We start from the raw sequence: 23,397 nt of genomic DNA on the forward strand, positions 1-23,397 counted from the left end.
CAGTGTGGACGGCGACGCCAAACACTGCGTCATCTACAAGACGGATAAAGGCTACGGCTTCGCCGAACCTTACAACCTCTACGGCTCCCTGAAGGACCTGGTGCTCCACTACAAGCAAGAGTCCCTGGTCCAACACAACGACCAGCTGAATGTAACCCTGGCCTACCCAGTCCTCACCCAGACCCTGCCGCAGCACCCTAGATGAAGGGCAGTGTGACACAACGACCAGCACTTCCAAAGCATGGGGGGGGGGAGCACACTCATTACGTACCACAGTACCAGCCGCAGTAAACATGAGACGAAAACCCTGTTTGTAGACTGAAAACAACATAAGCACACCGTTATGATGGAAGCTTTCAGACCATAGTTAGAAGAGCAAGAAGGAGCGAGAGTAGAGGGGAGAGAGTCGGGGAACTGGAGGTTAAAGATACTGGATGGAGCTCAGATTTTTTTTTTTTTTTTGCCTTGGCACCCACTTACCCTTCTAGGCAAAGGCCTGAGCTGTCATCCCCAGTAAGGACTTGGCTAACCTGGCTGCTCACCACACTGCACTTCACAACAACGAGATCTAAGAGACAGAGGGGGGCAATCCAGCTTTCAGATACATGGTCCTGGAAAGGTGGGGTGAAGTGGCTGGACAAACCAGTTACTTTCTATTAAAAGCTTGCTTAAGTACCATAGAAAGAGCCTTGATTGACCACAAGCCTGTGTTGGGAAAGAGGGGAACTATGTAGGGTGGGATGCTGGGGTAGGGAGAGGGGGGCATGACAGAAAGCTTTAGAAAAATATATTTTTAAAAGTTCAATTTACTTGTCTCCTCCAGTTTGTTGTAAGATCAACATTCTTTATAAAAATAGACATGGTATATTTGTTGTATTGTGAATAGATAGATATTCACAATAGATCAAATATATATATATATATATATATATATCCCTTTCCGTTTCCATTTAATCATGGGTAGTGGAGAAATCCCTGCAAGCTCGTTTCTTATTTCAAATGTTCTCTTCAAGTGCTTTCTTTTATACTGTAGCCTATAGCCATGATGGACTAAGGTATTACTGTTAGAAATGAGAACATCTCAAGAATACTATGCTAATACACTCGCAGATCATCGACCTATCAGATCTTAACTCTCAGTAGTGAATGGCTTAGTCTCTAGGAAGCCTATGCAGTGTTCTTTTCACAAGCGCTTGCTTTTATGTCGCAGCGTCACTACTACTCACGGTACTTCCTCTTTTGAGCTTGACTGTTGTTTTTATTTGACACGAGCTTGATTCACAGAGCTGTAGAACGTTGTTGTACAAAATGAAAAAAAAAAATTGGTCGTTTATATGATCCATATATCTACCGACAGTAACAGGCAGTGTGACTGTCAAACAGAAAGTATTGAATGGTTTTCATTTCAACTGTGTGTGTGTGTGTCGTCGCCCCCCTGCTGGAGGACGCATGGTATCCAGCTAAACGTGATCCCAAATGAAGGATGTCTTGTCATGTAGCAACAAAAAAAAAAGATTGGATCCGTTTTGACAGTAAGCATGACCACGGAGGGCCGGGGGATTTTCCACAAGTACCATATGCATGAAAATCCTCCTTTTGTTTAGTACCTAGACAACTTGCTCTAGTACTTGTGCTGTTTTAAGTGCATACGTCTTGTGTACTAGACCTGTATAATGCGCAAACAATAGTAAGTGAATAAGAATACATGTAGATTTACAGACACACTGTCGAAGTGAATTCCCTCCGCGGGTACTGAGCAGTACATTTGTCGTGCGGCTTAAAGGACTTCCTCTTGCCGACTCTTTCTATCCCTTTTTCGTAGCTCAGACTTTGTTCGCGTGAAGACACTTCAGACAAATTTCTACCGTTGATTCGTTACTAAAAGCCTCATGTAATGAAACCGATGATATTGAGGATTTTAAACGTGGTGGCGCTTTTTAGATTTCTTGAGAAAGAGGAAACTTCCCAGAGAAAAGGAGTTTTGTTATTTTTTTTGTAGAATGTGCATAAAAATATGTCTCACGGTGGGCGCTCCTTTTAGGTCGTTTTAAACATGATCATTTGCTCAGAGCAGATGTATTTTTCCCGTGTTGGTTGTACAGTTTAAGTACAATACATGGATACTGCAACTGAATAGTCATGCTATTGGATTGGTTAACTAGTTGGAGGAAATTGGGAGTAATTTGGTTTGTGTAATTGTCACATTTTAATTGGAAGTTTCATATTGGTGAGAGCATTTTGTGTTCAAAATGTATTTTTGGTACAAATATTAGTAGAAGAAAAATAATAATCTAAAGGAAGAATAGCTTGGTACTGTATAGTAGTGTTTTGCACAGTTCTTGGCCAGAAGAATAGCTTGGTACTGTATAGTAGTGTTTTGCACAGTTCTTGGCCAGAAGAATAGCCTAGAATTAAACTCGAAGTGACAGTAGTGAGAGGCCTATAAAAGAGTGATTCACAAAGTTAAGAAGTGCCTTAGCTCTTCTCTTGTCGTCGTCATTGTTGGAGGAGCTTCTCTCCTATAGACCGTGCTACCGCATACTGTATGCTTTGTTTAAAAAGCATTTGCCAATGATCTAATGTCAAACCCCTTGAAGAGAACTGGCAAATGCGCGTAGTTGTAGTCTTTCCTGTCGTGTGCGACGTCCGAGTTATGGAGATTGTGTTAGTTTAGTTATGCTTCTCTTTTGTTACATCATTTTTAATAAGTATTTTTTTGTGACGGGCTATAGCTTGGTGCTCTTCAGTGAGCGAGGCAGTTTCCTTTTGGGTTTTGTTGTATAGTTTATTGAATCACACCTAGAGTGGATAGAAATGTGAATACACAGTCGCAGCCCAACACGTAGCGTTTGTCCTTTTTAATAAGCCGAATCTCATTCAATAAGCTCTTAAGTGAATGCATGCAGTACTTCTCACGGTGTTTTCATGTCAATTCCCTGTGAATTCATATCCTGTTTACCCATCTACTGACTCATGTATTTACTCAGTCCATCGGACCAACATTTTGCAAATGCACTTTTTCCTTAAAGAAAATTCCACCAAAAATGTTATTTTGCTATTTGCTTATGATGTTAAATGTAGCATCATCTGATGCAAAATGCATCATACCCGGTTGTTTTTCTGTGTTTTGAAAGTCTTCCATTTCGAAAACTGGATTTGCTGACATGGAAAGAAATGTAGGACTATATCACAAGTTAGTCCTATATATATATATATATATATAAAAGACTTCAACAGGGGACTAAAACAAATACCAAAAGAGTTTTTGGGTGGAGTTTTTCTTTAATCGAGTCTCCAAAATTAGTTAATTCTAAACTGCATTAGTGAAGCTCAGTAGGCCATGATAGTATTGTTTGTTTTATTAAGTGTCATGTCAGGGATGTTTTAATCGGACTTTCTTTGTGAAACAGTGTGTGGGGGAAAAAAACAGTCAGTGTTCCCCTTACTCGATACATTTGGTGGAGGCTTCACGAACTCTGAAATTGTAAGTGAGTATTGGGGCAAGTAGGACAAATGTCCATTTATTGCTGTTTTTCACGATTTTAATTGTTTAACTGTGTTATAAATCTGTGTTTGGTTTTGATTGTGCCAGGCCCACCCATTTCCCATTCGAAAATGGGTGACTCGTTTCAAACCAAATGAAAGGGAAGCTAGACAATATGCAATCGGCATATTTGGTCGGTCCTCAACGCTCATCGCGTCACATTAACGTCACTTGCATTAACATTAATAACACATGTGCAGTGATAGTGTTTCGGCGGTTGTGCCCAATGAGATGACTTGGAGCAAGGTTAGCTTTGAGTTGTCCTTTAACCAGTTATCATGAAACCACGTGTTATAGCACCCTCCAAAATGTTCAGGTGAATTATCCAGGCCATTACTATTGCTTATCTTTGGTACAAAACACCTGTAAATAGTGGTGTCATACTTCTACCATATCAGTTACCGAATACAAGTAATTAACATGTATTACGTTTGAATATTTAGGTTTGAAGCATATTTGAAAGAAATATATTGAAATATATCTTGACATATTGTTTTGGGTTATATATTCTGATTTTAATTATGCTGGAAATGGATCCGAAACAGACGCTGACTAAATGAGCTTAGATGTGAAACACGTCTATTGACAAGTGCCACAGCAGCTTTGCATCAGTGGGCCAAGTCATTTCTAGTTTTCATGTTAATGCCCTGATGTGTAAGTAATAAGCTAAGCTTTATCATTATCACTAGCAAGCGTTCCTTTCTTTTATTGGTTTTAATTGACCCGCAATGATTGAGGAAGAGGAGGCAGGCTCATCTACATTTTAAAATGCAGCTCTGAATCTAGTTGTCCATGATGACATACTGATTGGCCAACCTTGGCACCATTCACCTACACAGAAGTGTCTCTGTCAAATTTGAGTAGAGATTATCAATAGTCTTGACACAAGTGTCTTTCAGCAAAGCTCCATTGTTGCTACCCTACCAAGGACGGTGACTACAGAGTTGACCAATACTGGGACTGACTGGTGTCTAGACTACAGCCTGTATATTTTAAGATTATAAAATGTATTATCTGAGCAGAAAATAGATTCCTATACAGATATGCTTTATCCATAGGGATGGGGAAAGCACTTTTTTTCCCTTCATTTATTTGATGTTGGCAAAATTACATGAAAATGAAAATATATTCTCAGCTTGGAGATTCTGGTTCTGTTTTTTTATATTGCGAGAGGAGGCAGTTTGAAAGTGATACCAGAGGAGTGTTTGAGGTATGAAAATAATGTATGATTCGAAGAGAGGGGCATTTAATAATCGGATAAAAGTCCCCCAAATGCACTAGCCAACACATGATACTTCATACCGGCAAGACATGTTGACAACAAGTTAAGGAACAAATTTCAACCGTTCAGAAACACTCCTTCAGTGAATAACCAACCTTTGTAGATGGAACAATGATGTCATTGGAAAGTGTTCCTTTATGGTGCCTAGGGTTTGTTTTTAATTAGATCTTCTTTTTTTAAGTAAATTGATTTGTCTGTCCAAGTGTTTGTTTGTTTGTTTGTTTATCTTTGTTAATGATAACCTTACAGAATCTATAAAATAAGCTAGCTTGAATATTTTCCTTCATACAGAAAAGTACAAATGTTTACGATATCTAATTAACCAAATAGCAAGTATGCGTTTGAGAGCCAATCTGTCTGTCCCGAAAAGGGACTCCGATAGATTGATTTGATTTCTTTTTTTCCTTTGTCATTTTAAACTTGAAAATGTTATGACTGCTTGTTCTTTTGTTTTTGATTATTTTTGTACTTGTCAAACAGTGCTCCCTCTAAAAAAAATAAAAAAAGAGGGGAAAAAGAATTGTTACCGTCTTCTGCTTAGAACAGAATCGACAAAATCATTTTTTGAATGGCCCCCGGGCAGAATGGTCTGCAATGGGCCCTCTTCCCTGAGTGGCTTAAAATCCTTGATCTCTGTTCCTTTACCTTCTGTACTGCCGACTACTTCATCTTAGACTGAGCCTTGTGTATCCACGGCTGAATCTTACCTTTAGATAAAGGCTTAACTTTGCGTTTTTTTGATGTCAATGGGACATTTTGAGTTGCTCTTGCAGATCTCAGTTAGGATTTGGCTGTAGATTGCACCCTAGATGATTTGGGAGGCTTTAGTTTTCAGGCTTTTCAAGTTTGAAAGAGAGGGAGGTGCACACTACTTGGTGAAAAATGTTTGTCTACAGTCTTGGGTTGAGTCAACTATTAAATTAATTTGGAAATGTGTGAAAGTGAAGAGGCATGTATTTCGATTTTGCACTAAGTCATTCTCGTCTCACTACACTCAGATAAAGACGTTCCGTGACTTGCTCCCTGTCATTCAAAACGTTTTTTTATTTGTTCAGTCTTATTTGTAAAATGGGTTGACTCCATTTAAAAGTATGCTTTCATTTACTTCTAAAAGTTGATCTAATCTATGTAACCCTTTAATCAAGGGTTGGGTAGTAACGGATTACATGTAACTGGCATTGCGCAACTAAATTACAAATACATGAAGTAGGCCTAACTGTAATCAGCCCTGATTACATTTTTTTTTAAATAACAATAATGTAATCAGATTACAGTTACATTATTAAAAACATCTGATTTACATTTGGGATTACTTCATCTAATATCAAGAGAAAGAAAAGGATAAAGCTTTGTCAGCATTGCTATCATTTAGTACACCCTCAAGACTTCTCCCATGCTCTCAAACATGCTAATGTTCTGCTGTTCGCCCATCAAGGGTGGGTGGCTTCTTTTGTATTCAAACGGGTTTAGTAACTAGGTAAGGCTTCCAAAAGATCTTCCACCTAGCCTTCTGGTCAATCAGACAGTCGTCTGGACTCAACAGTGTTCCCGTGTGCTGCTTTGTAGCAGTGCACTTTGGCTTTGTGTGCTCCTAGCGGGAGAGAGAAATGCTCTCTGATAGCTGTCTGGGCAATAAACAAAAAACACAGTCTTGAAAGCAACCACTGTTGTTACTCTAGATGAGGAGAGGGTCCCAGCTTTCTGTAAGTTTACTCTTTATATTGAACAAAGGGCACTCACGTCGGCGATTCAATTCCAAGGTGATTGCGTAGGCTTACTCATCATTATTATTATTCATTAATTTACTGATTAATAATCAATTACACAGGTATAATTAGAATGTAGATTTAGCAACTAGCTAACCACGTCATCGGGTGTTGAATGAGCCCCAAATGATTTAGCCTAAAGTGCCCAAAATGATGTATACCAATGTAATCTCTATTGAACAAAAAAAATAAAAATAAGATTCGGGAACCCTATTGTGACAGTAAACTAATAACAATTGCCTAATTGTCAAACTCAAAATTCATCACAATGACTGGTTTAGATTGCACATCAAAATATCTGGAATCATGCATTCCTGCTTGGACATGTTAGATTAAACAAATGTATTTCTTGAATCATACTAATACACCTCATTTTTAATTAAGCATTTTGAATGACTAAGTTAATTAGGCTACACATTCTCTCTATTGCGTGACCAAATCATGGGTGGGTGCCCCAACTAAAACAATTAGCATGGAGCCTGCTCTAATACATTAGAATATAGAACTTGTGAATTATGGTCCCCAATTTGGAAATAGTCATGTTGCTAAATTAATAATGTATGCTATTTAGCAGACGCTTTTATCCAAGCGCCATGCTCTACCAACTAGGTGCACTTTAAACATTTTTAGAAAACATCTAGGTGTTAAAATATATTTTTTAAACCTAAGTCATCTGATTACTCAAAATGAGTAATGTAATCTGATTACTGATAATTTTTCATGTAACTGTAATCCATAACTGATTTAAATTTTAAGTTATCTGGCCAACACTGACTTCTATGTAGAGTTCATCCTAAGTGGCTGTGTATGTGATCATGAGACTGTCATTAGAATGCAGGTCAGGTACAGTACATTTTGACAAACCTTTCTTTGGAGAAAACAAAGTACAGTATGATATTATTCTTATTGTTCTGAGATGTGGTGTGAAGTTTTTCCCTTTTTCAAAACGGTGACTGGAAATTAACGGGACAGTCTGATAAAGCTACTCTACACCAAAGTGCAATTGAACTCAGAGGGAGCACTGTCTGTGAACCAGTGGGAGTCTACTGGTTGTGATGTGCACAATCCTTATGTACGTAAAATGATTACTCTCTCTTCTTTCCCCAATCTGTCTTAATTCAGATGCAACATTTTATTTCTTTCGTTTTCTGTGTACAGCTTGCTTTGGAGTTGTTTGTCTCAAACAGGTACTCTTACTTCTGTACTGTTATTTCCTAAGGTTGATGAAATGATTTTAAAAAATCTATAAAAGATGTAAGAAAAAGAAAGAAAAGGTCTTGTGTATTTTTGTCAGTAAGTTTCAGTCAAACCTGCGACAAGAATAAATGGGAAGAATTCAGAGAGTGGGAGCCTTTCCTACTCTGAGGATAGTTTGGGTCAATTCCTTCTTGAATTCCTGTCAGTTGAAGGCTATGGTAGACGTGTGACGCAGTTGGTATTGCATTTAAACCACAGGAGGGTGCCATTTTCTGGATGAATTTCAACATGTGTGGGCCTACACACACATTACGGGTTGGAATCAATCAAACTGACTGTATTTGAGCCAAATTTCAGAAGAATCACTTATCTCATGTTCAACGAAAAGCATATTTGTTATTACTATATGTTCAATTGCAGTGGGGTGGACTCCGTTTGGGTTACATTGAAACATGCATTTCCTGGGGTTTTAAGTAGACAATTCCATAAGGAGTTTGCAAGAAAGCAGAGACAGACCGAGGCAACAATCGATCCTTAGAGGAGAACCGACTGTACAGAAGAGTAGTCCAGTCGTAAAGAGTCAACTGTCACAGCATCCTCATAAAGTCATCCTCCTGTCCTGTTTGTCTCTGCACTGAAGATTGAGACAGCCCTAAAAGGATCCCATGACACTAGGTTAATCTTTAACAATAAATTCGTTTTTTTTTTTTTGCTGTGGTGTGCATTGCCCATGAGGCCATGACTCTTGATTAAGAACAGTCAGGTGGTACGAGGAACAGTAGCAGGGTTTCTAATCATAAAGGAGGAACTTCCAAGATCTTTGAGCGAAGACAACACTGACTCACCAGTGGCATGATTGGTTGGAAGTTACAATTGAATACTGCCACTGATAGACTGATTGTGCAACCCAACACTACTACGAACATGTTGACATAAACCTGATATTGCCTCATTCTGATTAGAAGTAATTTTTAAGGCAATGTGAGAAACTTGCTTTGTAAAGGACACTTGGTTCATTGCAAGACGTCAGTGCTCCACACAGTCAATAATAGGCCCTTAAAGCTATAGAAGACTGCAGTAATGTAACAGGCTGATTTGGAAAGAGTGAGTTGTAACTGGTTTAATCCATGGATCCGACAGGCTCAGAGGAGTAGTGCTCTTGCCTCTGCATCGCAGGATCGGTGGGTGGATCAAACCCCTGTTACAGCTCACTTTCCACATCAACCTGTTACAGTGATGTAGCAATGTAAAGCATGCCTTGATGTGAATATCTAGAACAATATACAGTTGAAGTCGGAAGTTAACATACACTTAGGTTGGAGTCATTAAAACAAGTTTTTCAACCACTCCACAAATTTCTTGTTAACAAACTATAGTTTTGCCAAGTCGGTTAGGACATCTACTTTGTGCATGACACAAGTCATTTTTCCAACAATTGTTTACAGACAGATTATTTCACTATATCACAATTCCAGTGGGTCAGAAGTTTACATACACTAAATTGACTGTGCCTTTAAACAGCTTGGAAAATTCCAGAAGATTATGTCATGGCTTTAGAAGCTTCTAACAGGCTAATTGACTTCATGTGAGTCAAGTGGAGGTGTACCTGTGGATGTATTTCAAGGCTTACCTTCAAACTCAGTGCCTCTTTGCTTGACATCATAGGACATTCAAAAGAAATAAGCCAAGACCTCAGATTTTTTATTTTTTTTAAGAACTCCACAAGTCTGGTTCATCCTTGGGAGCAATTTCCAAACGCCTGAAGGTACCACGTTCATCTGTACATACAATAGTATGCAAGTATAAACATTATGGGACCACGCAGCCATCATACCGCTCAGGAAGGAGATGCGGTCTGTGTCCTAGAGATGAACATACTTTGATGCAGTGCAAATCAATCCCAGAACAACGGCAAAGAACCTTGTGAAGATGCTGGAGGAAACGGGTACAAAAGTATCTATATCCACAGTAAAACGAGTCCTATATCGACACAACCTGAAAGGCCGCTCAGCAAGGAAGAAGCCACTGCTCCAAAATGGTTTGTAACGGACTACGGTTTGTAACTGCACATGGGGACAAAGATTGTACTTTTTGCCGAAATGTCCTCTGGTCTGATGAAACAAAAATAGAACTGTTTGACCATAATGACCATCGTTATGTTTGGAGGAAAAGGGGGAGGCTTGCAAGCTAAAGAACACCATCCCAACCGTGATGCACGGGGTGGCAGCATCATATTGTGGGGGTGCTTTGCTACAGGAGGGACTGGTCCACTTTACAAAATAGATGGCATCATGTGGATATATTGAAGCAACATCTCAAGACATCAGTCAGGAAGTTAACGCTTGGTCGCAAATGGGTCTTCCAGATGGACAATGACCCCAAGCATACTTCCAAAGTTGTGACAAAATGGCTTAAGGACAACAAAGTCAAGATATTGGAGTGGCCATCACAAAGCCATGACCTCAAACCTATAGAACATTTACGGGAAAAAATGAAAAAGTGTGTGCGAGCAAGGAGGCCTACAAACCTGACTCCATTACACTAGGAGGAATGGGCCAGAATTCACCAACTTATTGTGAAAAGCTTGTGGAAGGCTACCTGAAACATTTGACCTAAGTTAAACAATTTAAAGGCAATGCTACCAAATACTAATTGAGTGTATGTAAACTTCTGACCCACTGGGAATGTGATGAAAGAAATCAAAGCTAAAAGAAATGATTCTCTCTACTAGTCTGACATTTCACATTCTTAAAATAAAGTGGTGATCCTAAGACAGGGAATCTTTACTAGGACTAAATGTCAGGAATTGTGAAAAACATAGTTTAAATGTATTTGGCTAAGGTGTATGCAAACGTCCGACTTGTATGTAAACTGTATATGTATCTGGGCAAAGCTTGCAGGTATGATGCTTAAACTTGTAATAATTGTGTACATGTATGAGCCTATAATGTTCAGTTCATTATAATATGTATTATAAGGCTTATAAAATGTTTTGTCTATGTATCAACTTTTCAACTGGCTCAGAATGTTAGGTATAAGTAGTAGGCTATAAAAGGTATGGTATCAATATTTAGTCAGGATAACGATGACATTATAATACATTATAAACAGTTAAGTTATGCTCGTTTTACAACACGGTAATGAATCTCTATGAACAGCAATAAGAGTTGCATGAAACAAAGCTCCGAAATTATCTCCAGGTGAATTTTTTTAAAAATTTTTTTACCTTTATTTAACTAGGCAAGTCAGTTAAGAACAAATTCTTATTTTCAATGACTGCCTAGGAACAGTGGGTTTAACTGCCTGTTCAGGGGCAGAACGACAACAACTCGTGACAACGTAAGCATTTTCAAGGCAATTCCCAACTCGTGATGTGGCACAATGTTACTCGTCTCTTGATATCTGTGTTTTCAAATGGTCCCGATAGAGTCTGTTTTTTTCCGGGCTACAATGTTACGCCACCGTTGTTTTTTTTATAGCGCTACTTTGCCGGTGCTTAGTGACGTTGTTGGTGGTCACGTGACTTAGAGAGCCAATCACATAATCGAACGTCTTTTTAACAAGGAAGAGGGCAAGCGACACAATTTAAATGACTTTAGATATTTGCTCGTTTTTTGTGGGTGGCGGCAGAGTTTGTCATCTTGTGCTGAAGGAAAGATGAACGGTATTATTCTGCTCACACTTTTGACCATCTGGTCAAATGTAGATTGTACGCCGTGCTCATATTCTCCATCGCAGTGGTGTACCTCTGTGGACTCAGCCATCGAATGTGGGGTAAGATACATTCACGAGTTTCTTCTCGGGATTAAATGGATAGAATGTTTTGGTAACACTGCATTAAAACTTTCATTTTGATGACATGGATCGTCAGTCCTTGCATCCATAGCTATGTCTATTAATTTGAGTGTGGTTTAATTTCTCCAGCCACATCCCTCAGCTTTTTCCTGAAACGGGTGCGTTTCAACTCCCGATTGCTGCTTTAATAGAGAATGGAATGAGAGAATGAGAAACTTGTGGTGAATCTTTTTGTACATGGAAAAATAATATTCATCAACACCCATCAACCTTTTCCTCTTCTGTAGGTCCTGATTGACATATCACATTTAGGACTACTAAACATTCAACCTAACTCATTCTGTGTGTGTCGTTTTACTTTTCTTGTGGCAGGTTCTGAAGCAGTGCCTGGAAGCCAATGCCACCAAGCCCAACACACAGGTGCAGCCCGTGCAGGTGGAGTTGTATTTTGAAAGTCTGTGCCCAGGATGCCGGTTATTCCTTACCTCACAGCTCTTTCCCACATGGACCATGTTGCAGGACATCATGAGTGTCACACTGGTGCCCTACGGAAATGCACACGTAGGTCTTATACAGTAGGCTAGAAATGATGACGCTCGTCTCATGTATTATGATACTTTATTGGATATTGCTTAGACAACGTAGTTAGCAGTGATTGGCGTTGAGGAATTCTGTGTTTAGTTTGAAATCATTTTCGTTTGTCTCACTACAGGAGTCTTTTGATGGGAAGCAGTATCAGTTCACCTGCCAGCACGGTGAGGAGGAGTGTCTCGGCAACATGATCGAGGTGAGATTTTGGTAACACTTTATTTTACAGCCCACTATTTACCAGGTAGTTACTTGTAAATGACTTATTAAAACTGTACTTATCTAATAATTGCATAGTGATAACACTTTGGTTTCTCTGCGATTCATGGACACAAGCTTCACTTTGTAAGCTGAATTATTTGATGTAAGTACCAGAAAAGTATCCATTGTCACCACATAGCTTCCTAGTTAATAGCAGGTAAGTACCGGCTTTAACAAGAAGCTTTTTTTTAAAGAACATTTTTTTATCTTTCCTTCTCTCTCCAGACCTGCATATTGAATGCTACAGGAAGCAAAGCATTCCAGATTGTCTACTGCATGGAGGCCTCCACTGATGTTATTAAAGCGGGGGAGAAGGTGAGTGACATTACCTCTTACCTTCTTTCTCTCAACACAAGACCATGAAAAGACCACGCCTCAAACAATATACAGCAACCCCCTTATTTTTTTTATTCAAATGCTCCTGAGAAATATGAACAAAGAGGCTGAAATTAAATCCAAAAATGTATAATGCCGAATCACTTTTCGTGCTTGGTGATTAATGATGAGTTCTGCTCTCATGTGGTAGTCTATAGGGTATGGCTGGAGGGCAAGACAAGATATGACCAGATGGCATTGTAAATATGAAGATACTTGGAAATATTGACAATAATAATGTTTCCGACCACCTGTCCCCTTGGCAGTGTGTGGCACTCTATGACCCGAACACCAAGTGGGACAGCATCATGACCTGTGTGAAGGGAGACCAGGGGAATCAGCTGATGCATCAGAATGCAGTGAAGACTGGTGCCTTAAAGCCAGCCCACGACTATGTGCCTTGGATTGTCATAAATGGGGTTAGTTCACTGAGGCGCAATATTTTTGTTGTATGTGTCAGCAAGTTTACTGTATTGCTGACGGCTTCTAGTAAAGTCTGTCACATTCGACAAAGTTTATTGCCTCGATTTGTAATATCCGGAATCTTCTTTCAGGAACACACCGATGACCTTCAGAAGAAAGCAACGTCTTCACTCTTCACTCTGATCTGTAGCATGTGGAAGGTAGGTTTTGGCGAGCATAATTACCATTCCAGTTTTAAGTGTTATGTCCTATCCATCTTGTCCTTTCTTCCTTCCTTGTTTCTATACAGTGTATTCGGAAAGTATTCAGACCCCTTCCCTTTTCCACTTTTTTTTAACGTTACTGTGGGAAAAGTCAAGAGGTCTGAATACATTCACGAATGCACTGTACGTAGTTTTCCTGTCTATAAAAAGCACTGACTAAGATCACATGATTAGAATGAGTATAGACTAGCCTTTGCAGATACTGTACTAAAAAAAACAGGTCATTCAGTCACCCTCTGAAGTTGGAATTTGTTGACGCCTTTCTCCACTAGAGTGTGCTGTGAGGAAAAAGAAAGATAAGCGTGCCACCCTTTGATTTCTGAAGTATACTATGTCATACTATCCTTTAGGGGCCCAAGCCTGAAGCCTGCGGTGCAGCTCCAATGAAACGACACAGAAGTTACTGCCATGACGAATAAATAATCTACATCTTACCAATACCGCCGTATGCCTTTGTGTTCAACTTCAATTGCCAAATAGGGATGGTAAATCTGAACTTTTTTAAAACGCTATCAATAATGTTTTAAACTGGTTTGACTGTCGGTATCACATAGTTCTTCCGATATTCAAGAAAAGGGACGTCGTGTATTGTATCACATTGCTCCGTGAATGAGCCTTCTGTGGAATGAGCTGTGTGAAATAAACTCTCAGTCATCTATTTTTAATGAAGGGACGAAATTAAAGCTAACTATTTTAAAATGACTCTGTCTTCACTTAATCTGCATTTATGTTGAATGTAACAGGTGTTTAGCCTATGAGAGCAGATCTTTTGTTTTTTGACAAGGTGTAATGGAGATGAATACCTCATTGAGTGAGGGCTCTTACAGTAGAAAGGCTTTGACGTGGTTGTCGTGGTTCTGCATGGCCTCAGTCTTGCCTAGGAGAGACCGCAGTCAAACCATTGATAACAAGCCTCTTCCCTGGTGGTTTAATAGAACTGCCTGTGCTGCATTCAGTAGTGTTAAAGAGCCATGTTCTTCTATATAGTGTTGATTATGAGATAAAGGGTCGTGTCCTTCAAGATCATTTGGTTTGTCTATTGGAGCACAATTTAAAAAATGTATACTGGTAAGAAAGAAAAATGCAAGATGAGATTGAAGGTATGATGGCTACAAGATTTCAGGCTTTTTGATTATTCTTCGGTTGGTAGTAAGGGGTTCACAGTGAAATTATTTGACCGTTAGGAAAGACACCTACATACAAGGTCTCTGGGTCAAACAGGGCAGCGGATAGGAGGGTTTAAGTGAGACTACTTATAACAGTGCCGCTTATAGGCCAATCAGTGCCAATCTTTTGACGTCTTTCCTAATGCTGAACAAATTTTCCTCGAGGACCCATAAGGTTCGTCTGGATAGATTTTTCTCCATCTTGGACATTTTGGAAAACCTTTTGAAAAACTTAATATGTTTGTTAGGCCCATGGTGCATCTCTTGGTTTGTGCATCTTAGCTTTTGTCAAACTAAGGGATTAGTTAAGGGATGACTGAGTTATTGATAAATCAGATATTACATGTCCAATTAAATATTCTGTTAATACACTTCCTATCATCTTGAAACTCTGTAGGGACATCAGACATTACCGTGATGGACCATTTTAAGTTTGGCATTCATATCTTTAAGACAAAGGAAACTCCACTATTAACAATTCACATTTTGACTATGTAATGCTAATGCTTAAAATAATACACTAAAAGTCAGATTCACTCCAAATGTGTTATTTGGACTAATCACAATAGTCTAAAGAGTTTGAGAAAATCATATTGATGCATTGAAAGACGGCCACACTTTACTAATAGATGCATATTAGGACATTGGCTAATATGCTACAATATGCAAAAGAACTTCAAAAATGAACCATAGGACCAAATACACAAATTTGGAATGTAGGCCCATTTTAATGGATTAATTTTTGTTTGAGAAAAGCTCAGGGATTGGTCAAAAGATGGCTGAGTTATTGACAAGTCAAACATCAGATTTGACCTGTTCAAGAATGAGTAGCATACTCACAGGCCTTACACACTGATCTAAAGCTGGAGATGCTTGTGTTTGCGTAGGCCCTACCTAGTTTTAGATGGGATGCACCATTTTTATTGAGCCATTTGGTTGTTTAAAACAAACCACCTTTACCCAATATGGATTAGGATCCCTAGTGAATCAGTGACAAAACGGTGAAGTCTGGATTTCTGCTTACTCAATGTCTTTCTAATCAAAGCAGACATATGACCTTTGTTCAATTTCTATGCATTGTTTCTGGTGTGTTTTATGAAAGACAAAACAGTTAAATGTTGGTCTATTTATGGATTTAATTAGTCAAGTATTTTTTATCATACAAATTATTTGATGTGTTAATTTAACGTACATTTTTTTGAGAAATCCGAATTCGCGCTTCAGTTGTTTTTGCGCAGCTTTAGCGAGTATGATGTCCTCAAACTCCTCCCTGTTACGCATTTAACACATAACCAAATTGCGCTTGGCAAGGGCAGGTAGGACTAGTCAGGGGACCTGATGAAATAAACTGATATAGCAGCCTATATAAGTATGGATAGCAGCAGTCTTCGATAGTACTGCAAAATATATATATATACGATATTGAACCTTTTATAGTGCCGTAGTGGACCAGTTGAATTGGATTTACGTCGTTGGAATAAGAATCATGATTCCTCAGTCGAGCAGAGCTTTTCTCTTCAAGATTGCTGGTTACTGGAAGCCGCTTTTCAAAGGCAGGTTTCTAATTGTAACCAATACTGTGAGCTGTGGGTGTATGCTTGGCGCCGGCGACATCATTCAGCAAACCAGAGAGACACGGAGGGTCCCGGAGAAGGCACGTGACTGGACGCGAACAGGTAAGGTCCACGACCAAGGACAGCAGCCGATAAGGAACCCGGTTTCCACCTTGTATGAAATCAGTTCTGAAGCGAAATGAACCATGTGCTAGGGGCAAGAGAGCCAATCATAGTCATAAAGTAGCCTAGCCGAAATAAAAATGCAAAGCATACACAATGAACTTCAACTATAATATTCCAAACCATAGGTATAATGATATGCTTTATGTTGACATGATTCTAGCTTAGCTGTGTTACTGCTGCCCTCTGCAGGTTGCATGTTTGCAGTGGGATGCTCAATGGGGCCCTTCATGCACTACTGGTACCAGTGGCTGGATAAGTTCTTTCTCGGCAACGCTTTACCTGCTGTCACCAAGAAAGTCCTCACTGATCAGCTGATTGCATCACCGACCATGGGAGCATGGTATTTCATTGGTGAGATATATATTTTTTTTTTTCAAGAAGTCAGCATTTCAGTATACTGAAATCAATGTGTACTTGGACAGTTTGCAGAGAACGGGAATTTTCGGGGCAAAAAAAATATTTCTGTATTTCGTCTTTATTGTCACTTTCTTTCTCCAGGTATGGGAAAGATGGAGGGCCAAAGTCTATCTGAGGGGTTAGAGGAATTCAAAGAAAAGTTCTGGGAGTTCTACAAGGTTAGTGGAACAGTTTGGCTAAGAGTATGAGAAACAGTTTGATTAAGAAACGCAAGCCTATTGTACTGAATATTGCTGTCCCGGTTGATGCTCCTAGTTCTCAGAGTTTGTTTGTGCTCCTTTTCATTCAAGGCGGACTGGTGTGTTTGGCCCGCGGCACAGATGATCAACTTCTACTTCTTGCCTCCTAAGTTCCGTGTCCTCTATGTCAATGTCATCACCCTGGGGTGGGATACCTACCTCTCCTACCTCAAACACCGTAAGAGCTGCTCTGACGCCATTTTGTTTTTGTCTATTCAACATTACACCGCCAATGATTCAGATGTTCTTTAACAGTAATAGTATCGTCTCTGTTGTTCCAGGAGACAATGTTGAAGGAAACACTGCATATGCCACTGAGTTGAATGAGCCAGAACTGGAAGTGTCAGCAACCAAACAGTTGAAAGAGAAGCTCTAACATTGGATTCGTGTCATTTGAGAGCATCGCCGGACTTGAATTCGATGTCAATGTCACTGACCATGACCATGGCAACATTCCTTATGTGTGCCTTAAAAGCACTACCTATTTCAACAGTTTTCTACTAAACTATGGTGAAAAATGTTGCGCCCAGACAATGCATACCACATGTACTGTATAGTGCATGCATTTTCCACTATAGCCTAAAGCGTTGTCTGGTTGTTGTTGTATTTAGTGTCTAGTTGATTAGTATACTAAGGCAATGTCCCGGTCATCATCTCAGTTGCTAATCTACCAACCTATTAATGAGAGTGAGACTTGATTCAGGTGTGCCACAGTTTACTTCTACTACTATAATGTAATCTATGTTGTTTACCCAGTCAAACCCTAAGTAATGACTGATGTGCAGAAAGTTACACATATCATTCTTGTTTAATAGGCATAGGCTAATATATGTCTAGTAGGTGACATGAATTACTCCCCTTGTGATATTTAACGATCCTATCATTTATTTATAGGAATAGCTTTTTCGAGCATCTTAAAAGAGTTATAAAATCTTGATAATCTTTTATTTAAATGATGTCTTTTGATATCAACCAATTTCTTTACTGGTATGGTTTGGATGTATTAATATCGAATATTATTTTTAATATGCCTGTAGATTTCTTAGGTTTATATTGAGGTTGAATAAATGCCTTATAATACAGTATGTCAAATGAGTCAATCCAATACTGTAGCTGCAACTGATCAAAGATAATGTTAATCTCCAAACAAAATGTATGTTTATAATTGCATTGTAACAACATAAACTCCAGGGCCCAGATTCACAAAACTTTCTTCAGAAGAAATGTCTTAACTGCCATTTATTTCCTTAAGCAAAGTTGCTATTTTCTCAAAAAGGTTATTTGAAATGTTATTGCGTTATTTCTTATGTTTCTCCTTAAGCACAAAGTTAAGAAGAAATTTGATAATTGAAAATAAAGTTATTGGATTTGTTCTTGGAAATGTTCTCAATTTCAAGATGGCTAGACCTTTGTCTAAAACGCTGGGCAGTAAAGAGACTAAGCTAATGAAAGCAATTGAACACGTGTAGCCCTTTTCTGCAGTCATTGGACAAATTTCCCTCTAGTGGCCTCATAGGTGGAATGTTATTAATATTTTTTATTAATATTTCAAATGTATTTTAAAAACGGGTGTTTCTATGTCAAACGGATTTGTTCCATTTCAGTTATCTGTCATGTATATTACGTTTAATATTGGGATGCAAACTACAAATGAAATACATTTGAACTCTATATCTGACATGGTACAGGTGTCGTCTTTTGTTTAAGCTCATAACCATGTGTGTGAGGTGTATACTTTGGTTCAAAGTAGATTTGTTTAAGACTACCAAGAAACATTCTGTGTGACCCAGATTTAACCCAATGCTAAAGAATGTGCAAAGCTGTCATAAAGGCAAAGGGTTGCTACTTTGAAGTATCTTAAATATAACATATATTTTGTTAACACTTTTTTGGTTACTACATGATTCCATATGTGTTATTTCATAGTTTTGATGTCTTCGCTATTATTCTATAATGTAGAAAAATGTAAAAATAAAGAAAAACCCTGGAAAGAGTAGGTGTCCAAACTTTTGACTGGTACTGTATGTATGCAGTATATCTATATATTTAAATATATATATATATATATATATATATACACTGGTCAAAAAATAAAGGGAACACTAAAATAACACATCCTAGATCTGAATGAATGAAATATTTTTATTAAATACTTTTTTCTTTACATAGTTGAATGTGTTGACAACAAAATCACACAAAAATTATCAATGGAAATCAAATTTATCAACCCATGGAGGTCTGGATTTGGAGTCACACTCAAAATTAAAGTGGAAAACCACACTACAGGCTGATCCAACTTTGATGTAATGTCCTTAAAACAAGTCAAAATGAGGCTCAGTAGTGTGTGTGGCCTCCACGTGCCTGTATGACATCCCTACAACGCCTGGGCATGCTCCTGATGAGGTGGCAGATGGTCTCCTGAGGGATCTCCTCCCAGACCTGGATTAAAGCATCCGCCAACTCCTGGACAGTCTGTGGTGCAACGTGGCGTTGATGGATGGAGCGAGACATGATGTCCCAGATGTGCTCAATTGGATTCAGGTCTGGGGAACGGGCGGGCCAGTCCATAGCATCAATGCCTTCCTTTTGCAGGAACTGCTGACACACTCCAGCCACATGAGGTCTAGCATTGTCTTGCATTAGGAGGAACCCAGGGCCAACCGCACCAGCATATGGTCTCACAAGGGGTCTGAGGATCTCATCTTGGTACCTAATGGCAGTCAGGCTACCTCTGGCGAGCACATGGAGGGCTGTGCGGCCCCCCCAAAGAAATGCCACCCCACACCATGACTGACCCACCACCAAACCGGTCATGCTGGAGGATGTTGCAGGCAGCAGAACGTTCTCCACGGCGTCTTCGGACTCTGTCACGTCTGTCACGTGCTCAGTGTGAACCTGCTTTCATCTGTGAAGCACAGGGCACCAGTGGCGAATTTGCCAATCTTGGTGTTCTCTGGCAAATGCCAAACGTCCTGCACGGTGTTGGGCTGTAAGCACAACCCCCACCTGTGGACGTCGGGCCCTCATACCACCCTCATGGAGTCTGTTTCTGACCGTTTGAGCAGACACATGCACATTTGTGGCCTGCTGGAGGTCATTTTGCAGGGCTCTGGCAGTGCTCCTCCTGCTCCTCCTTGCACAAAGGCGGAGGTAGCGGTCCTGCTGCTGGGTTGTTGCCCTCCTACGGCCTCCTCCACGTATCCTGATGTACTGGCCTGTCTCCTGGTAGCGCCTCCATGCTCCGGACACTACGCTGACAGACACAGCAAACCTTCTTGCCACAGCTCGCATTGATGTGCCATACTAGATGAGCTGCACTACTTGAGCCACTTGTGTGGGTTGTAGACTCCGTCTCATGCTACCACTAGAGTGAAAGCACCGCCAGCATTCAAAAGTGACCAAAACATCAGCCAGGAAGCATAGAAACTGAGAAGCTGTCTGTGGTCACCCCCTGCAGAACCACTCCTTTATTGGGGGATGTCTTGCTAATTGCCTATAATTTCTACCTGTTGTCTATTCCATTTGCACAACAGCATGTGAAATGTATTGTCAATCAGTGTTGCTTCCTAAGTGGACAGTTTGATTTCACAGAAGTGTGATTAACTTGGAGTTACATTGTGTTGTTTAAGTGTTCCCTTTATTTTTTTGAGCAGTGTATTATTACACCTACCACCGTGTGCACATTACTGCACTTAAAATGTGAAGAAATAATAGTTTAGCAAAAAAAATGAAAACAGGACAAATTGGTCCTGTTTGACAAAACATGTCAATGTACCCCCTATGGGCATGACACCACTACGACATACATTTGATGTGGATTTGTCCATAGCATTTTCACTTCTCCAGTTCTCCTGTCATCTGCAAGCACTTAATTCAGTGGGAGAGTTAGGCATTCTGAGACTATTTTCGGGAAGAGACTAGAGTAGAAGGCCTGCCTAATTTTGGTCCAATTTATTTAGTTTGTGGTAAAAATTCTCGTATGTGTGAGAACTATGGATGACGAAGAGAAGACACGCAATTAGGCAAAAAGGTGAGTCAAAATGATTCCACAAACATTTTGTATTTCTATAGCACATGCTTTGCACAGAAACTTTTCAAGAAGTAATCAATTTGTAGGGTGGCTTGGGTTTAAACGCCCCCTACCTCCCTGGGTTAAACACAACTCCTGCCTGTAATTCGCACAGAAACCACTCTATGTCACCACATTTTTTTTCAACACTTTCCTTGGCTGCCACTTCTCTTGCTCAACAAAAATGTAATCTGTCTCATCTCAACTTTTTAAGTCAGTCCAACAAAACAATTTAGAGGTGGATTGAGTATGTTCTTTTGAGTAAATTTGGGGCAAAAAGCTAAATGACCCAGGGCAATCCAATCCAAGTCAATGGTACCTATATAAACATTTTCCAAATCATGTCCGAATAATCTACAAGTAACTTCCTTGAGTTACATTATCAATGTTGAGATACTTTAGGGTGGTTTGAACAGGAAGCGTGAAAATCTCTAACCCTAGGAAGCTCTTTGCCACCTTCTCCTCCCTCCTGAATCCTCCTCCCCCTCCCACCCCTCCTCCCTCTCTGCAGATGACTTCGTCAACCATTTTGAAAAGAAGGTCGACGACATCCGATCCTCGTTTGCTAAGTCAAACGACACCGCTGGTTCTGCTCACACTGCCCTACCCTGTGCTCTGACCTCTTTCTCCCCTCTCTCTCCAGATGAAATCTCGCGTCTTGTGACGGCCGGCCGCCCAACAACCTGCCCGCTTGACCCTATTCCCTCCTCTCTTCTCCAGACCATTTCCGGAGACCTTCTCCCTTACCTCACCTCGCTCATCAACTCATCCCTGACCGCTGGCTACGTCCCTTCTGTCTTCAAGAGAGCGAGAGTTGCACCCCTTCTGAAAAAACCTACACTCGATCCCCCCCAGTATCCCTTCTTTCTTTTCTCTCCAAAACTCTTGAACGTGCCGTCCTTGGCCAGCTCTCCCGCTATCTCTCTCAGAATGACCTTCTTGATCCAAATCAGTCAGGTTTCAAGACTAGTCATTCAACTGAGACTGCTCTTCTCTGTATCACGGAGGCCCTCCGCACTGCTAAAGCTAACTCTCTCTCCTCTGCTCTCATCCTTCTAGACCTATCGGCTGCCTTCGATACTGTGAACCATCAGATCCTCCTCTCCACCCTCTCCGAGTTGGGCATCTCCGGCGCGGCCCACGCTTGGATTGCGTCCTACCTGACAGGTCGCTCCTACCAGGTGGCGTGGCGAGAATCTGTCTCCTCACCACGCGCTCTCACCACTGGCGTCCCCAGGGCTCTGTTCTAGGCCCTCTCCTATTCTCGCTATACACCAAGTCACTTGGCTCTGTCATAACCTCACATGGTCTCTCCTATCATTGCTATGCAGACGACACACAATTAATCTTCTCCTTTCCCCCTTCTGATGACCAGGTGGCGAATCGCATCTCTGCATGTCTGGCAGACATATCAGTGTGGATGACGGATCACCACCTCAAGCTGAACCTCGGCAAGACGGAGCTGCTCTTCCTCCCGGGAAGGACTGCCCGTTCCATGATCTCGCCATCACGGTTGACAACTCCATTGTGTCCTCCTCCCAGAGCGCTAAGAACCTTGGCGTGATCCTGGACAACACCCTGTCGTTCTCAACTAACATCAAGGCGGTGGCCCGTTCTTGTAGGTTCATGCTCTACAACATCCGCAGAGTACGACCCTGCCTCACACAGGAAGCAGCGCAGGTCCTAATCCAAGCACTTGTCATCTCCCGTCTGGATTACTGCAACTCGCTGTTGGCTGGGCTCCCTGCCTGTGCCATTAAACCCCTACAACTCATCCAGAACGCCGCAGCCCGTCTGGTGTTCAACCTTCCCAAGTTCTCTCACGTCACCCCGCTCCTCCGCTCTCTCCACTGGCTTCCAGTTGAAGCTCGCATCCGCTACAAGACCATGGTGCTTGCCTACGGAGCTGTGAGGGGAACGGCACCTCAGTACCTCCAGGCTCTGATCAGGCCCTACACCCAAACAAGGGCACTGCGTTCATCCACCTCTGGCCTGCTCGCCTCCCTACCACTGAGGAAGTACAGTTCCCGCGCAGCCCAGTCAAAACTGTTCGCTGCTCTGGCCCCCCAATGGTGGAACAAACTCCCTCACGACGCCAGGACAGCGGAGTCAATCACCACCTTCCGGAGACACCTGAAACCCCACCTCTTTCAGGAATACCTAGGATAGGATAAAGTAATCCTTCTCACCCCCCTTAAAAGATTTAGATGCACTATTGTAAAGTGGCTGTTCCACTGGATGTCTTAAGGTGAACGCACCAATTTGTAAGTCGC

At 40.7% G+C, this 23,397-nt stretch overlaps 3 protein-coding genes across 4 annotated transcripts in view; all 3 read left to right on the plus strand.

The window, feature by feature from the left end:
- LOC115114221 (phosphatidylinositol 3-kinase regulatory subunit gamma-like) overlaps positions 1–1,333 on the plus strand; it is a 50,502-nt gene extending 49,169 nt beyond the window's left edge. For both annotated transcript variants that reach the window (XM_029642294.2, XM_029642295.2), the window contains exon 16: positions 4–1,333. In XM_029642294.2, coding sequence (XP_029498154.2) covers positions 4–205 — 202 coding nt within the window. In that variant the 3' untranslated portion in view covers positions 206–1,333. The remainder of the gene's footprint in view (positions 1–3) is intronic.
- A 10,005-nt stretch (positions 1,334–11,338) lies between these two features.
- On the plus strand, positions 11,339–14,193 carry LOC115114223 (gamma-interferon-inducible lysosomal thiol reductase-like). The gene is made up of 7 exons (XM_029642298.2): positions 11,339–11,563; positions 11,957–12,145; positions 12,297–12,371; positions 12,659–12,748; positions 13,075–13,227; positions 13,363–13,431; positions 13,845–14,193. The coding sequence occupies exons 1-7, from the start codon at positions 11,447–11,449 to the stop codon at positions 13,911–13,913; spliced, it is 762 nt and encodes a 253-aa protein (XP_029498158.1). The 5' UTR covers positions 11,339–11,446; the 3' UTR covers positions 13,914–14,193.
- Positions 14,194–15,930: 1,737 nt separating this feature from the next.
- mpv17l2 (MPV17 mitochondrial inner membrane protein like 2) lies at positions 15,931–18,733 on the plus strand. Its single transcript, XM_029642299.2, has 5 exons — positions 15,931–16,336; positions 16,589–16,750; positions 16,898–16,974; positions 17,107–17,233; positions 17,337–18,733. The coding sequence occupies exons 1-5, from the start codon at positions 16,147–16,149 to the stop codon at positions 17,429–17,431; spliced, it is 651 nt and encodes a 216-aa protein (XP_029498159.1). The 5' UTR covers positions 15,931–16,146; the 3' UTR covers positions 17,432–18,733.
- The last annotated feature ends 4,664 nt before the right edge of the window (positions 18,734–23,397 follow it).

The sequence above is a fragment of the Oncorhynchus nerka genome, linkage group LG9b, assembly GCF_034236695.1.
Source record: "Oncorhynchus nerka isolate Pitt River linkage group LG9b, Oner_Uvic_2.0, whole genome shotgun sequence".
Classification (NCBI taxonomy): Eukaryota; Metazoa; Chordata; class Actinopteri; order Salmoniformes; family Salmonidae; genus Oncorhynchus; species Oncorhynchus nerka.

Coding starts and splice junctions, on each gene's coding strand:
- LOC115114223 (XM_029642298.2), top strand. CDS start 11,447: ATGAACGGTATTATTCTGCTCACACTTTTGACCATCTGGTCAAATGTA. Junction 11,564..11,956: donor ACTCAGCCATCGAATGTGGG/GTAAGATACATT, acceptor TTCTTGTGGCAG/GTTCTGAAGCAGTGCCTGGA. Junction 13,432..13,844: donor TGATCTGTAGCATGTGGAAG/GTAGGTTTTGGC, acceptor ACTATCCTTTAG/GGGCCCAAGCCTGAAGCCTG.
- mpv17l2 (XM_029642299.2), top strand. CDS start 16,147: ATGATTCCTCAGTCGAGCAGAGCTTTTCTCTTCAAGATTGCTGGTTAC. Junction 16,751..16,897: donor GGGAGCATGGTATTTCATTG/GTGAGATATATA, acceptor TTCTTTCTCCAG/GTATGGGAAAGATGGAGGGC. Junction 16,975..17,106: donor AGTTCTGGGAGTTCTACAAG/GTTAGTGGAACA, acceptor TTTTCATTCAAG/GCGGACTGGTGTGTTTGGCC.